The sequence below is a fragment of the Phalacrocorax carbo genome, chromosome 6 (assembly GCF_963921805.1).
Source record: "Phalacrocorax carbo chromosome 6, bPhaCar2.1, whole genome shotgun sequence".
Taxonomy (NCBI): domain Eukaryota; kingdom Metazoa; phylum Chordata; class Aves; order Suliformes; family Phalacrocoracidae; genus Phalacrocorax; species Phalacrocorax carbo.
In genome coordinates this window covers 61,247,850-61,263,661 of record NC_087518.1, presented here as the reverse complement: position 1 = coordinate 61,263,661, position 15,812 = coordinate 61,247,850, and the positions used below count along the sequence as shown (strand labels likewise).

Genomic DNA, 15,812 nt, shown 5'->3' with positions numbered 1-15,812 from the left:
TTTTGTCACACGTGAAGCTGCACAGAAGCAATTCTTACTTTCTTTTGTTTGACTTCCTGAAGAGTAAGCTGCTTGAAGAGCTGTCACTTTAAAATGGAGCTAAGCACAAGGGCGTAACATGGGACTTGTTGTTCGAACCAGTTGTACACTAAGATTTTAGTGAGAAACAACAATGGCTACAGTAAATTTACATGACATCATGACACGCGAAAATATCTTCTGGTAAAGATACGTGACTTGCATGAAAGCATTTCTCTCCTCAGAAATCCTATTAAACCAGGCTTAGATGGACTTGCTATCATTCAGTATAAAACAACATTTAAAAACCCCAATTAGTTATTAATTTTAACCTCAGTGGCAGGCCAGTGACAATGCTGGGATGGCCACTGGTTATGCACCGTGATCCTGAAGCGTTAGGCTGAACACAATCAGGCTGTCTTCAACTACCATCAACTTGCTTTTAGCTCAGTTGAGTGGCAAAACCAACTATCAATTATATTGAGATTAATATTACTGAGGAGAAAAATCTCGACTTGCTCCAACTGTTCCTCCCCTTATTACCACAGGTCAGGTAAGAACAACGATAGATCTTGTTCTCCCAGCTTCTTTCCTAGACAAATGGCTCTTGATACCTGCACAGCTACAGAACAGCTGAAGAGCTAACGACTCGCTTGGAAAATACAGTCCTCTGGAGACTTGAGACATAAAAGTAGTTTTAATGTAACAGAATGTTCCGCATAGTCCTTCTCAAAAAATATCCCTTAGTTTCAAACTACACAACCTGCAGAATAAGCCACGCAGACTGATCTCCACCTACTAAATCATCTAGAGCTGTATGGAACACCTCAAAAAGGACCAAACTTCATGAATGAAGTTTGATTTTAGAATATTTGTAACAACAAATCCTCCTTTCCTAAGTCTAGCGTAAAAACAAGTATGTGTGTTTATTTTTGTTGGGTTCCCAATGACTGACTACCTTAAAATTCCTTAAAATTTAAGGAGTTCAATAGAATTCATGCACTCAGGCAGCATGTTGCAGGGTTGGCTTCAGTGGTGTTTCTCCTGAGAGTCCAGAAACTGAGTATGCAAGATGCACACCTACCCCCCACCCACCCCACCCACCCCACCCCCAATCCCATCTGGAATCTTTAATAAAGCAGTTAATAAAAGGGGCACTTATCAGATGCAGAAACGACTCATTAAGCTATCGCATACGCAAGCTGCCAATGCCGTAGGCCAATAGAACTTCTAAAACGAGGGAAAGACCGTGCACGTGAGCACACAAGGACTTTCCACTGTAAAAAGCTTTGAAAAGAACATTTATTCAAGCACTAATTAAACTGCTGACAGAAGCATTTTTTTATTTACGGTATCAAATACACCTGATCAGAAGCCCCCTTTCTTCACTGCCCAACTGACTTAGAGAAGTCAGTAGTTTACATATCTCCAAAATATTACCCTTTGGCTTACAATATTTTGTTACATAAAACACTGGTTATAAACAGGAGTATTTGTCTCCTTATCAGCTACAGAACTCTCCGTTACTCAAAAGCAGAGAAAGGACATTATGGAAAAACGTAATAGTTTTTCCAAATACAGTCCTCCAATGTCAAGAATAAAACCAGGATGTTTGGCTCTGGATGGTCTGAGAGAGAGGCATTTCTAGCTTTATTTTTCACAAAGTTCTCTTGCTGAGAATTTTCTATTTTATCTTAATAGACTCTAGGTTCTACTCGTAAACCTTTCATATCCAGTGGCTATACTGGAACAGGCAGCCAAACTGAATTTCACCTTTAATAGTTAAAAGTGTAAGGAAGCAACAGAAAAATATTTCTGAAATTTCTACGATTTAATCTTAAGGCAAGAACTATCAACTTCTAATACAGTTTCTGTTGTTCACAAGAATTCCAGCGTTTCATATCAGCTACAAGAATTATCACTATCTAGATAAAAAATACAACCCGTAGTGAAATAAACGGGAACACACTGTTCGTATACAACAACTGACAGTTACCGTTAAACCAGCGATCTCTATAGCGTGGCTGTCACCGAAAGACAACAGAATATGCAAAGGCCATGCGTTCTTGGAGGGATAGGAATGAATGACAACTACCAGCATCAGCACAGCGAAAAAACTTCAGTAGGTTCAGTCTGTGGTCGGAAGCCCTATCTTGAGGGAAGCCTCACCTATTTTCCTGGTTCCTCATAGGTCAATATAGGGTTTCAACTCAATTTGATGCTCCTCAGACAACTACAGCTGTTATCTCCATTAAATGGCATCAAAAACTAATGCAGAGAGGTACAGCAATTCCATCCACACTGCTGAGTATTTTGAAATTGTTCTATACAGCTGGAGCAGAGAAGCTTTTCAAAACACACTGATACTAAAAACAGAAACATTTAATTTTTCTTGATAAGAATTCCAATGTCACACCACTTGACAGGCAACTTACACTTTGAGATGTGATTTCCTCTGATGAGACATACCTGAGTAAAAATATTGTGAGTCTGGCTTAGAATCCACCTTCCGTCAGCATCAGGAGCTACTAATAATTTCAAAGTTCCTATGTAAACATCGGTACAGAGGGTCCAGAAGTGTGGGTCATGTAAACTGTAAACTCCTTGCAACTGCTGCACCTAAAAATACAAGCACATTTTTAAAAATGTATTTCAGAAAATGTTTATCTGTACTTTTTTTCTTTTTACAGAAAATATTATAAAAGCCAAAGCATTCTTCTACTTCTGGTTCACTGTACAATTTGTGGTATTTCACTCACTTCACTAAAATTCCTTATTACTATCTCAGTAATCGCAAGGAAGGTGAAAACATCCAGACTGTACGTATGTGGCACGACTTTGTATCTTGCTGCATTTACATTCTACATAGATTTCACTGAAACCGTTTCTGAAAACGGCGGTGTCCAAGAGAGAAAAGTCACAGTTATTGAATTTGAGAGGGCATTCAACTGAAACAGCAATTTTTGTAAATGCAGGAATTTTCCCATTAAAAAAAAAAAACTTGTGGGGGTTTCAAACCATTCACAGAAATATATTAACATTTCTGTAAATATTTTGTGAGGGCGTAGGTTTGTCCTGCCAAAACCCTTCTTTTTCCTCTGCCCAATTTTAGCAAACCCTCCCCACGACAATCACAATCCTGTAACTTCCTGAGGCAAAGTGGTGCCCCTACGAGTGCTTTGTATTAACTTTGCAAAGGCGCTTCCCGTGTTCAGGTAGTAGGTAAGTTAAGCAGGAGCATCAGGAGAGGTCAAATCCAGAGCAACCTACGTACTCTTACAAACACTCTTCCAGTGTTACTCCACCTCACTTTACTAAGAACTAGACTTTGAGGGAGAGAAAAATGGAACAAAATGGAAAGACATCATGCGCTTTTTTTTACCAGCACAAAGTACTCTGAGAGGAAGAGCTTCAGGATCTATTTTTCCAAACCAGCGTAGCACCTTTTAAAACACAGAGTTGAAGCTACATACAATTTAGGACGTCGGAAAGCTAACAATCAAATGGTACCTCCATTTGTACAATCTAAGGAACCTTTCACAGGCACTACTGGAAAACATCAAAAAATATCCTCATACAGACAGCTGGGGCTTGTTCAGACAGCAGCGTGCTCTGAAGCAAAACCAGCCTAAGAGCTCACCCTCTGGTAGCACTGGGGCAGGGCATTTTCCAGGGAAGGAGGAGTTCGCTGCATCAAAATTCCAATGGATTCTTTTAAAAGTGGAACAATACTGGAAGGAAAAAGAAGGAAGTTAGCTACTATTACTTTTTCAGAAGATGCAGAACAGAGCAACGTAACATTTCTTAACGCTCTTGAAGAATTTTAGTTGTTTCACCAGATGCTGACAAAGTTGCCTTTACGAAAACCTGGTAAGAAAATAAAAGGACAAAGTTGCTATGGTGTCTTAGTAAAGGCAGGATGACTTCTCCCCCAGATTTTCCAGAAAGGTAACTGGTGGAAAATCACAAAAGGTTAATTGTTTAATTGCGGAATTTGAGATGAAATCTCTTAAGAGTCTTAAAAGTTATATGACAAAGCAGTTGACAAGCATAGCTCAAACCCAGACCTACTTCAATGGCAATCACGCACAATCAACCATAAAAACATGCAACTGAAATGGTTTTTGCTTTCGTGTTTGGCTTAAGGCATATTTTTCTTATGAACTAAGATAATAGTGGGGAGATCATAAAACAAAATTGGTATGGACCAATCCAGCTATAACAAAGTTATTTTGTCAGAAACAGACAACTTAGCATATTCTTGAAGTGAACTAAGTGTAGGGTCTCGTCCAAGCTCAAGGATGAAACATTTGGAAGCAATTATAGGTTCTCTCCAAGCCAAATGCTCTTGTTTAATCAGCAAACTAAGATGACACTTAATACCCCTTTTTTATTATTATTACTTTCCTTTTTTTTTTTTTTAAATAAAACCAGGAGACCAGTAAGCCCATACCCTGAAGCTACCACTAAAAAGTTATACTCCTCTTAAGTATTCAGTACAGTGATTTTTTTGTTTAGGAGCAGTGCATCATCTCTGGCTCAGTAACGCATCCTAAAATTTTCAAGAGGATGACAAATATCTATAGCCCAATACTGCAACTTAAATAGCAATCTAATTTCAGGAGCACACAAGTCACCTAGCACTCTAGACCAAAAGTGATGATGTATTTCAGAAATTGTAAGCTGAATTTCAGTGTTCAGCACTGGCATCACAGCTGGAGCACACAGAGCGATGGGATAAAAAGCAACCAGAAGACATTTGTAAGAGGTTAATTGGGCCGTCTATTAAAGGAAACCACAGCAGCTTTGTTTAAAATCTCACGAAGCAATGTAGAACGCGCTGCACAGACCAGCTGTATATTTGCAGGCGGTGAACAGCGTGACCTAACAATTCTTTTCCATTCTTAAAGACATGGTTCCGTTTGCACATGGAATCAGTGCTGGCTGATGGACTGCTCAGCTCACTCCTTGGCTAATCCTTAGCCAGGGTGGGAGGGAGGTAGAGGGTGCATCACACTTGTCTAATGAACCCCTGGAAAAACAGCCACCCTAAAACTAGAAGTCTCCTTGCAGGCAGACTGGTTATTCCAGCCAAATTCACTGCCTGATGCACTCCATCATGTGGCTTCACACAGCGGCACTGCTACCGAGGGAGGAATCAGTTCAGAAATAGGAAGGAGCAATTAGAGGCAGCCAGGAGTTGCCTAAACTGGACCTGTCACCAAGACAATTAAACATTTAGCAGTGCAATAACTGTCAGTCTGTCTAAAGGAAGCTTAATTGGAGTGTCACATTCTACAGACAGTGGATTACAGAAGTTTAGGGAAAAAGGTTCTCTTATCAATGGACCCATCTCACTAAATAATGTCCATGTCACAAGCATTACATCAAAGGGAGCTGGAGCTGCCAAAATACTCTATTGCTGAATTGATTTCAGTTTAACTCGCTATTTAAAATGCAGGTTTGCTTCTTAATAAAAACCTTGAAAGACCAATATGCAAGTTCAGGATGCAAACTGAATACAAGATTTTTGAACGCTGACTCCATCCCCGTTAATTGAACAAGGCCCCTCTAACATACACATCCAAAGGCTTCAAAACACACACACGCACAGGCTGCGTGTTTTTTTCCCAGGGAAAGGACTAAAGGAACGGAGAATGTAGGAGCTTGCCTTTTCATTGGAACATACCACTAAGAGTGGAAAAAAATCCACGAAACAAATCTAACCAAAAAATGTCTGATTCGCACAATTTACTTACATTATTTGATAAAACTGACGTACATTATCTGATGGAATAGAGATGAACTGGCGAGTAGGAGATTAGAAGAGACATCCTATGGAAATCTAAGACTAGCAGGTTGGGCATGTTAACCCATTCCAAAAAAGGATTTGGTCAGTGAAACTGGTTGATTCATTCTGGAACAGGATGCACATTGAAGAGAGGAAGTTAAAACCCCCATGGAGAGCTTTTCAGCTGAAGATGCATTTAAAATTAATATCTGCTTCATTCTGAAAACCTTGTTGCCTGAAAAACTGATCTTCCAAGGTTAAGTCTATGCAATCAGCAGGGTGTGTACAAGCCCCAGAGACTGTCCCTCCTTGCCAGGCAATGGGGTGCAGTTTTACGTAGCACGTATTGGAACCGTTAGCTTCAAATCAACTAACTGACGAAAAGGTGAATGGGGAAAGACACTCCACTCCTAGTGTAGGTGGTACAGCTTAAAAGAGAATCTCCCCACTGGCAAGATTTCATCTATTCGTGTTTTTGTAATGCCTCCTGTGCAAGTTTTTGGCAATAATGTTGCACAAGTTATGCTTTCATCCAGACTCCACAAAAAAAAAGCTAAAGCCATGACGTTTAACTGAAACAGCAACATCTTGAAAGTCCAACAAAGAGAGATAAATCAGGATGTGGCTTGATACTGCAGGTGAAAGTTGAAGCATATCCCAGGTCACACCTCCCTGCTCTAACTTAGACACAGCGTTCAGCTACAGATTTATCTTTTGCAAAGCTGAAAAGGCCGAAAGACAGCTGCAGCGATGTGATACACCCTCACAAACGCAGTGAGCGTGGAAGGCCGTGCGGCCACCTCTGCATCCAAAAGGACACTATCTTACAAGGTAGTCTCTTACTGTAAGACAAACTAACGTGACAAACTATAGAATCCCATTTTCTGCTGTCTCAGGTTTTCCGTTGTTAAAAACCAAAACTCGACACAGTATGCTCTTTTCTCAAATGTTAACTTAAAAACAGCATTACTTAATCACCAGGAGGCCCCAGAAATATTAGTTGTTCCGTCTCATGTGACTGAAGAAAACACTAGGAAAGATGACAATACCAAGCAGGCTGAGAATGTGGTTAGAGAATTTGACAGAGTTTTCCTTTTTTTGGATTAGTCATCACTGAAAAATACACGTGGTTGTCTCTGCAGCAACTATTGCACTGGTACTTCCCCCCCTTTTTTGTTATTTAGAAAAACATTATTGAGGAAAATAAATAATGCTGAATTATTATTAAAGTGGAGAGTTTTCTGATGCATAAGTTGTAAGCTTTGCTGCTAAAGCAGACACAACTTTCCAATAGTCTCTGATTACCGAGCCTTGTATCTATAATATCACACTCTTTTACAAGACTATGGAACTTGAAAGAGGCGCTAACCCACAGCCAGAATCGGGACATAAACGTATCGTCTACACAAGCCGTAACAGCAAAAGCGGCTAACGTGTGCAGAACGAGTTAGCAGCACATTGCATTTTCACACACGCTGTTACAGAGGAAGCGAAAGGTGTTCCAACAGATAAAAGCTATTGACATGAATCTGATAAATCCAGCCTGCCACTACTACACATGCCTTGATTAACAATAAAGAGTGAAAGCATCAGACTCTTAATCAACTTGCATCACATTCAGATAATACTCATACCCATTCCAGTCCCTTCCTGTTTACGCCACTGGTTTTGCAGGCGTAGCTGCAGGACTGGCATTGTCATGACCTCAGACAGCAAGGCCGAAAACAGCTCTGGGGTAAAGAACCCTTCACACAGTCCCTGCAGTCAGAGCACAGCAGGAAATTCATTTAGTGCTTTCAGCACTATAGAAAATAGAGGATACTTGTGATCGATTTTGTGGAAGGTAAACAAACACTGCTAAGACTCAAGACCAGCTATGGTTCTTCAAATAGCATCGCTGAAAATCTACACCCAGACATCAAAATCTTTTTTTTTTCCCAGCCTATTTCAGAACTTTAACTTCAATAAAATTATTCTATTAGGCAATGGCAATTTTAATCAGACTGCATGCTTTGCCCAAGACAAGGATCACAAGTTTAACATTTAATTCCGATTTTAAATTGTCTGTTCTCATAATAACGTAGCACTTCAATTCTCAGGCAAGGCTGGCAGGTACCATTGCCCTGTAAATAAAGGTAGTGCACGCCATTCAGCAACGATGGCTCATGCCACCACCAATGACAAGCATGCTAGTTTGGGGGAGTTTTGCTATAGAACATTCTTTCTGAATCTTAGTGAATGCAGCACTTTGTTTAAAAAAGTCATTTTTTACACTGTTATGCCCCACACATTACAGGCCTACACCCTAAGCATTACAGGCTCGTCCTCCCCCAAAGCTCTTCCATATTATATCATGCTCAAGCAGCTCTAAACCTTTTGAAAATTATGTAACCCATGGAAATAACTTCACTAAATGACTGAAGCAAATTGCCTCATTTCTTTGACCACTTAATATATAGTCTGCATGCTCTATCCAATCCAGTATCATATTTAGTCTACGTTGCCTTTCTAGAAACATGTGGCTCTAATAGTGGTTTCGGACAAACTTCTTGCTTTATACTGGAGTTGTGCCTTTTGCCTGATGACTCATTTCACACAGCCGATCGAAATACTAAAATTGCTTCCACGTTTCAGCATAAGGCTTAGAATCCCAAGGCTAAAAAAATAAATCAACATTCAGTTTTAAATATTAAAAGCGGTTTAGAGACTTGAGAAATTGTTTATTGATTCAGGCACATTAAATTATGAGGAAAACACCTTGGAAAAAAACTTGAAGAGTGTCAGCCTGAACAACTATGAAATAGCCAAGCTTTTTTTGTTGTTGTTTGTTTTTTTTTTAACAAAAGCTTCAAACAAAATGCTAATAAGACAGACTTGTCTATTTTAAGCATGTCCCATTTATGCTTTATAATTAAATGGACACTTGTATGAGTTAGTACAGAAAGTAATCAACGAAAGATTCATCAGATATTAGTGGTAGCAAACAGGAACGCTCAAGAGCTACAACCCCCCACCAGCATCACCCTTCAGAGCTGGCCATAGATTTATGATGCAGAGATTTTAAAAGATTGCAGGATATATCCCTCCAATTGAGAAACCACTAACTACCAAGCCCTCTGCTTGTCAGGACTCAACGGATAAATACATAAATGGAGAAAACACAACTTTCTACAGCAAGTAAAAGCATGATGAAATTTGCAAAGTGGAAAGTATCTGCCTTCATGCCTTTGCCTCTCTGTATCAGAACAGTAATATGTGGGCTATTTTTCTTCCTCCAAAAAGATAAATTTTAAAGCATGAGATGTAATAGGGATTAACAGTATTTCTATATAATCCTACTGAAGACAGGCTCTTACCGGGATGTAGACAGCTGTGGCCTCCTAAAGGGAAGTGACTGATCTTACCTCTCTATAGTAAGAGCTACCCGACTTCTGCTTCCACTAAGCTTAGAAGTGTATTTATTTGTCAGTGAAAACAACCTCAGAAGAACCCTACACCAGATTTTCACTGTGCAGCCAGGATGTTCTGCACTAACCCATGAGGAGCTGGGCAGAGAATATGTCACCTCAGAGCAGCCTTAGTGAAGGATCACAGGGGCAACCCAGAGCAACCGTGTCAGTAGTTGACAATTTGCACTAATTAGAGATGTTGCCTACAGGAAGGCTCAACCATCTGAATTAAAAGCACTGCTTGACTTCTCTGAAGAGGTGTTGTTCAACTCTTTGTGCATCTGCACAAGACAAGACAGTTACAAATTAGAGGCTGCACAACTTTATATTGCAATGATCAGTTCTTTAGTCATCCTATACAGATATTCTTGTGATTGCTTTTGGCAAGTGTTGCCGTGATTTCAGAAAACTGGACAGATAACACCCACTAATAGGAGGAGGCAAGACTCGAGCAAATCAGAGAGAGCTGCCCAACACTGAAGCAAGCAAACACTCAACATAAAATGAACAGTTATTTCATGTAGGCGCAAGCCATCTTGGATTAAAAGCAACAATTCCCCTCTGCACTCGCGTGCAACTGCTTTGATGTCCTACTGGCTTATTAGTCATACTTCCACAGAAGGTAACGAGGATAAGGGAGCCCTGGATCAAACCTACCCCGTACCCACACCCTGCACACTCTGTAAGTCAAGCCCAGACTTGGGGGATACAGGATGGAAGCCGAGTCACTATCAGGTGAAGTGGTATATGTACATTTTATTCAGAAAAAAAAACCCCACCCAGAACACTTCATTAAACCCTCATACAACTAAAATGGTACCAAGTATTAAACACTAAATTCACCGATTACACAGTAATCTCTTTAGTTTGTCTTTCAGTTTTCATGTAACATTTTCTAGAAAATTTCCTTGCTAAAAAGCAGGCTATTAAAATGCTCCTCAAAGAGCCTCATGAACCTCTAAAGGCATCTTCTCACCATCACCTCGTTCAGCATTTTATCTCAAAAATTAACTGCAACTGAAGAATCAAAAACATACTTGTACAGTTTAAGTAAATTAAAACAAACTCTATACAGCTTACACCTTTGCCTGATACATTTGGACTACACAAAATGTTCTACAGAGTCCTAAAATGTAGGCATTTTGTATTTAAAATCTAATGACCTGTATGAACACAGTATCATCAGACCTTCAACAAAATCACAGCTTACTACAATGGCATAAATAAAGTGCACCAGCTGCTTAATGTCCTTAAAGTACACTAAAAACATAAGTGCACTATGATACCCACATTTTGATTAAATATTTTCTTCGTCATGCAAAGTGTAACATACTAATGCAGATTTACTGGTATATATTTTTAAATTAAACTATGTTTAATCATCTGTTTCAGGATAATTATGAAATTGAATTGCAAAGTATTTATTTTTGTAAAATTTGAGACAAAACTCAGTGAGATCATTATTTTTAATTTCAAGAAAATTTCCGTACATACTCAGATAATGAAGCTGCTGGAGTTGAGAACTAGAAGGTTCTTGGCGATAGTTTTGTTAGTCCACTATGCTCATCTGCTGATTTTAAGAAAGAGCAAAATACCATGTGATTTCAGAAATACTACCCCACATCCAGTAATGGACACCAAATTCAGTATCTGTCATTCTTCCATTTTAAGCTAATTACTTTTCTAGCCTACTTTGTACCACTTGTATCATAGTATCTTTACAGGATGTAAAGGCTGAGAGTCGGTTATACAATGGCGCCACATTAATGCATTACTTGGGTTTTCCTGTAACAATCTCTCATCAGGCCAAAAAACATGCCACTGTAATTTCTGAAAAAGACAGAGTGGATTCTCACTAGTCTCAAACCAACCTAACTACCATTATCTTTGCTCCTCCTGCACTTATTACCACAAGAATTCCCCTTTTAAATACATATACCTAAAGCTCAACATCTGAAAATAAACCTGGTTTTGTTGCTAAAAATTCAAGTATGTTTCTAAATACCTATTTCCAGTAACGCCCATCTGCAAGAATATCATCTTTCCCAAATCCCAACAGTGAGAGTGTTCCAGATTGTTCAGCTGATTAAGAAAACTACTTTTAAAAGTTAGGAACCCAAAGACTTCTTTCAAAGTACGTTATTATACTGTTTACAAGAATGCTGTTTATCCTACAGAAGACTCCTGCCTTGAATCTACATCTACAATTCTGTCCTAATTCATCTCTATGCAAGCTCATTCCAGCCGGAAAGCCTACTAACTACTTAGACTAAACATACATCCAAAGTGATATTGTAAATATAGACTGGTCTGAGGATCCTTCCCTTAGGGGAGAAAGCCACCAACTAACATGAGTACGAAATCATTTACCAGTTTGTATTTTATTGGGAATCTCCAACTTTATGAAAATAATTTGCTCGATTTTCATATACAACCAGCAGGGTTTCTAGACTGTAACGTTCAGAATAGTGTATCCTCACTATCTAAAAATTAACAGAAAAGATTCAACTCTGGACCACTCTCCCACCATGACTTCAGACTTAACTCACGTAGCCATCTGCAATATTCACAACTGTTCCCTAAGATGCCTTCCTGGTGATAGAAATGCACCTGTATTATAGGCAAGTCTTAATCCAATATGGTAATTTGGCATTTGAGAACAAGTGACAGAAGGCCGGCACAACAAGAGCTCAAAGTTATACACATAAAAAGACATTCTCCTAGGAAAAGAAGTTTCTCTCCCAAATAACAAGTTCATAGCCAAGAGCAAAGGCATTTCCATACAGATTCTGACATTTCAACTGCTTTATTTTAAAGCTTCAGAATACTCAAAGACACAGAAGATCAACACTCAAGGTTTTGCTTTCACTTAGAGCTGCTGGTTAACATTAACAGAAGTACGGAAAGTATTGCCTGCTCCGGTTCATCAATTAATAACTAACACATTTAATGTAGAACCAGAGATCTAAGCAGCTAATCAAAATGGAAATGGACAATTTCATATACTTAAAATGTGGAGTAATGCAAGACAGCTTTGGAAGACCATCAATAAAAGACACTACTATTTAGATTTAAACCAATCAGCTAAAATACTCTAGTAAGAAGAGACAGCACCCTGGGGCTTTTACACAATCCTATTTGAAAGCAGCAAAGCTCTACAGTCCCTACTTGGGAAAAGTCCCCAGACAGCATTCAAACTTTTGGACAACTTTATTGGACTGGCTTTTGCATCTCTGGCTCAAAACTATGCTTGCTTTATTACAGCCACAAAGAACAGGTCTTGATATTTTAAACGCACATGCATGGGTCTGCTTGTTGGGGCACACATATACTCTCATCCCACTCCACCTTATCAAAGTTGGTTTAACTAGTAAAGGGACACAAGTGGGCTACTCCGCACAAGTAAAACCAACAAATATTCCTCCATTAATCTAAAAGCAAATCCCTCCAAAAAAGTTATTTATCAAGGTTGAAAATAGGCCCACAGAAGTGGCCAGGAATCTCTCTACTGGATACTGAGCATCCCCCTCCTCCTCACCTCAAACCCACATGCACCCCATCAGCAGACATTTAAAAAAAAACCTAGGCACAGCTCTTGCCATTATCAGTTTAAAGTCTTTTTGCAAACAGTGTTTTTCCCCTCAAATTTTAAGATTTCACAAAATTTCAGTGTAATCTTTTCTATAGGTTAGATTTAGGTGACTTGAAAACATTAAGACAAAACTGTTATATATCCCAGCAATCATCAGTTGGGCCCCTGTATTACTGCTACAAAAGATCACCTTATGGAAAAATCTGAAAAACCTTCTAGAAGAGCACTTCATACACAGCATGGTGAAGAATAAGGCAGAATAAACAATGGTTTTATGTCCAGAAGCATAAATGAAGATTACTACAGTCAAACAACACAAGAGGGGACTCAAGTTCTCAAAGAATATCCATCTGAAACTGCCAGTCATCTTGTTTACAACTTTGTTTAAGTGCATTTCAAGCAAAGCCATCAGTAAAGTCTGTTGGACTGCTTAAAAAAAGATTTTAAAAAAACCCCAAGAACATAACCCCTGCAATTAGTGTTTGCTCCACTGCTGTGCCAGGATGTGTCAGCCTGCAAGAAACGCAGGCTTGCTTCTACTGACTATGATGCAGCTGACTGCACTCCGTTAGCGTAATCATTCTAGAAATCATTTATAGCGTCGGGGACCAACACAATAATGTTACAGGCTGAGATCTGGCATCAGGTCAAAAGGCACATCAGTGAACTTCTCCAGCGTCTTCAGCATAGAACATGGACCTCAGATGCTCCTCCTAACTGTGCTAGAAGACCTATAAACAGCTTTATTACGAAACCTCCATTATGGAAGGTAGTCTTCTTCCAATCTCTGTATGAATGGAAGAAAAAACATTCTCCTTGACATGGTATTTTCTGATCAGCACTCCAGACATGCTTTGCTGTAACAAAGCTAGACCCTTAAAATACCAAGTGTATGGAAACCTGTGTTTTACTCGGCTATTACATCAGCAATAGCTTAATCCCCCTTGGTAACCTGTACATCATCTTTCCCATTTTTTGAGATTTCAGTAATAGAATTAGTTTGTAATAATTTGTCCCTTATGAAATCACAGAAGGTTTAAGTAAAAATATTAAGTTCATATCAAAGTGGTAATTTAACAGTGATCTCCAGCACACGGATTTCTGTGGGCATTCAGTACCCGAAGCATGTTGCCCTACTCTGATAAATAGGGAGATTCACATCAATAATTCTGTGAATGCTGCCATGCATATGGTATAAACGTGCCATATATGGTATAAACATAAGTAGCTGCCGTCACTCAGATGACATTTGCCACGGCTGAAGAGACAAAGGTGTTCAGTTTTTAGGCTGTAACTGGATTGTGGCACTCTGCCCTGTGCCACCGCTGAAAGTGCTGCCCGAAAAGCCTCCATAACAGCACCGCTGAATGAAACGTTTGCTCGGCCAGCCTAATCCGAGCAGCTTCGCGTTTACAGTGACCTTGGTAAGCAACAGCCGGGAAAAGCCCAGAACTACTTGAAGCATTTCCATCATAACTTAAAAGGAATAGGGATGTCCCAGAATACAAAGGAAAAGACCGTTCTGGCCAGGGAAAAAGAAAAAAATAAAAATTCCCAGCCTGGATTTGTCAAGGACAAGGGCACATCCTGTGCCAGCAGGCTCAGCTCTGCTGCCCCGAAGCCATTCTGCTCCATTTACTGGCCTACATTGGTTTATATAAGCATGTACTAAATACAGAGAGAAAGCTTTCTACAGTTTGAACCTGAAAGACATTTTTGTAGTATTATGCAAACTGGGAAAATATGCAGATTTAAGAGCAAAAGCTGTAGCTGTAGAAAAGGAAAAGAAAGAGAACTCACGTTAAGAGCACACCAGAACAGCTGTACAGAACAGAGGTAACATGTCGCTCTTGGAAGAAAAGCAAACGTCGTAGGTCATTAGCCTTTTCTTCTGCGCTGTAATCTGTGCTATAACTAGCATCAAAAATACTATAAAGTATCAGTGACTGCAACGCTTACCTTACACCTATAAGTAGTGCTATCAGCATTGAACAAATAGGATCTGCTATCATTAGACCATAGTTCTGCATCAATATAGCAGATACGATTACACCAATACTTCCGAGGGTGTCTGCAACAATGTGTAGAAATACACCTGTAAGAGATTAACTGATATCAGTAATGGTATCTTCACAGCTAAACGAGTATTTCAAAAACAGTTCACGGAGAAGAGTTGCAAGAACTAGATAACATGATTTAGCTTGTTAAATTTGTGGTCAATTACATAAAAAGTGATCACAGGATTTCAACATATTTGTAGAATATAAAGTAAATTCTTCAAATGCTCTTTCTTTTGTGCTTAGCAGAAAGGGGTATTTCATGGCATGGCTATCAACTTCAGCAGTGATTAACAGATGCAGCCAAATTTTTTCAGTTCGATACCCACCCATATTACAGTAAAGAAACTCATGTTCCCTGATGCCTACAGACAATAATTCCCATATAAGATGGAAAGACTGTTAACAGAAACAGCTCCATAAAGCTTTGAAAAACACTAACGCTTCATTGACAGTATCTTGTAGAAGTTATTTGGCAAAGAAATCCAAGACCAATGATACTGAGAATCAAACAATACTGCAGACGTGAACAACTTCACTCTTATCTTGAAGAATAACACAGTGCCTTAAAAAGACAAAAAAAACCAAGCACTTTGCAGCTCGATAAAATTTAGCCTTTGGAGCTCCCTGCTGGCAATGATGGGAACAGTCATTCAGAAATAGCTTTTAAATACAACTCTCCAGACACAGATAATCCCTCCTCACAAAAACAATGCACAACTATAAATCAGCTTTTTAGTGTTTTTTCCAAATCTACATTTGTACTGGTTCTGGCTGGGATGGAGTTTGATTTCCCCCACAGCAGCCTGCACCACGCTGTGTTTTACATTTGTGACTAAAACCATGCTGATAACACCCCAGTGCTGTAGCGAGCACCAAACAGCGCTCGCACAGCATCGGGGCCG

The 15,812-nt window shown here is 39.3% G+C and overlaps 1 protein-coding gene across 3 annotated transcripts in view; it reads right to left on the bottom strand.

The window, feature by feature from the left end:
- The window catches only part of SLC30A7 (solute carrier family 30 member 7), a 36,309-nt gene that overhangs the window by 5,910 nt on the left and 14,587 nt on the right, over positions 1-15,812 (bottom strand). For all 3 annotated transcript variants that reach the window (XM_064455600.1, XM_064455601.1, XM_064455603.1), the window contains 3 exons: positions 14,810-14,945; positions 3,659-3,749; positions 2,488-2,637 (listed from right to left, as the gene is read on the bottom strand). In XM_064455600.1, the coding sequence (XP_064311670.1) occupies positions 2,488-2,637; positions 3,659-3,749; positions 14,810-14,945 (377 nt within the window). The remainder of the gene's footprint in view (positions 1-2,487; positions 2,638-3,658; positions 3,750-14,809; positions 14,946-15,812) is intronic.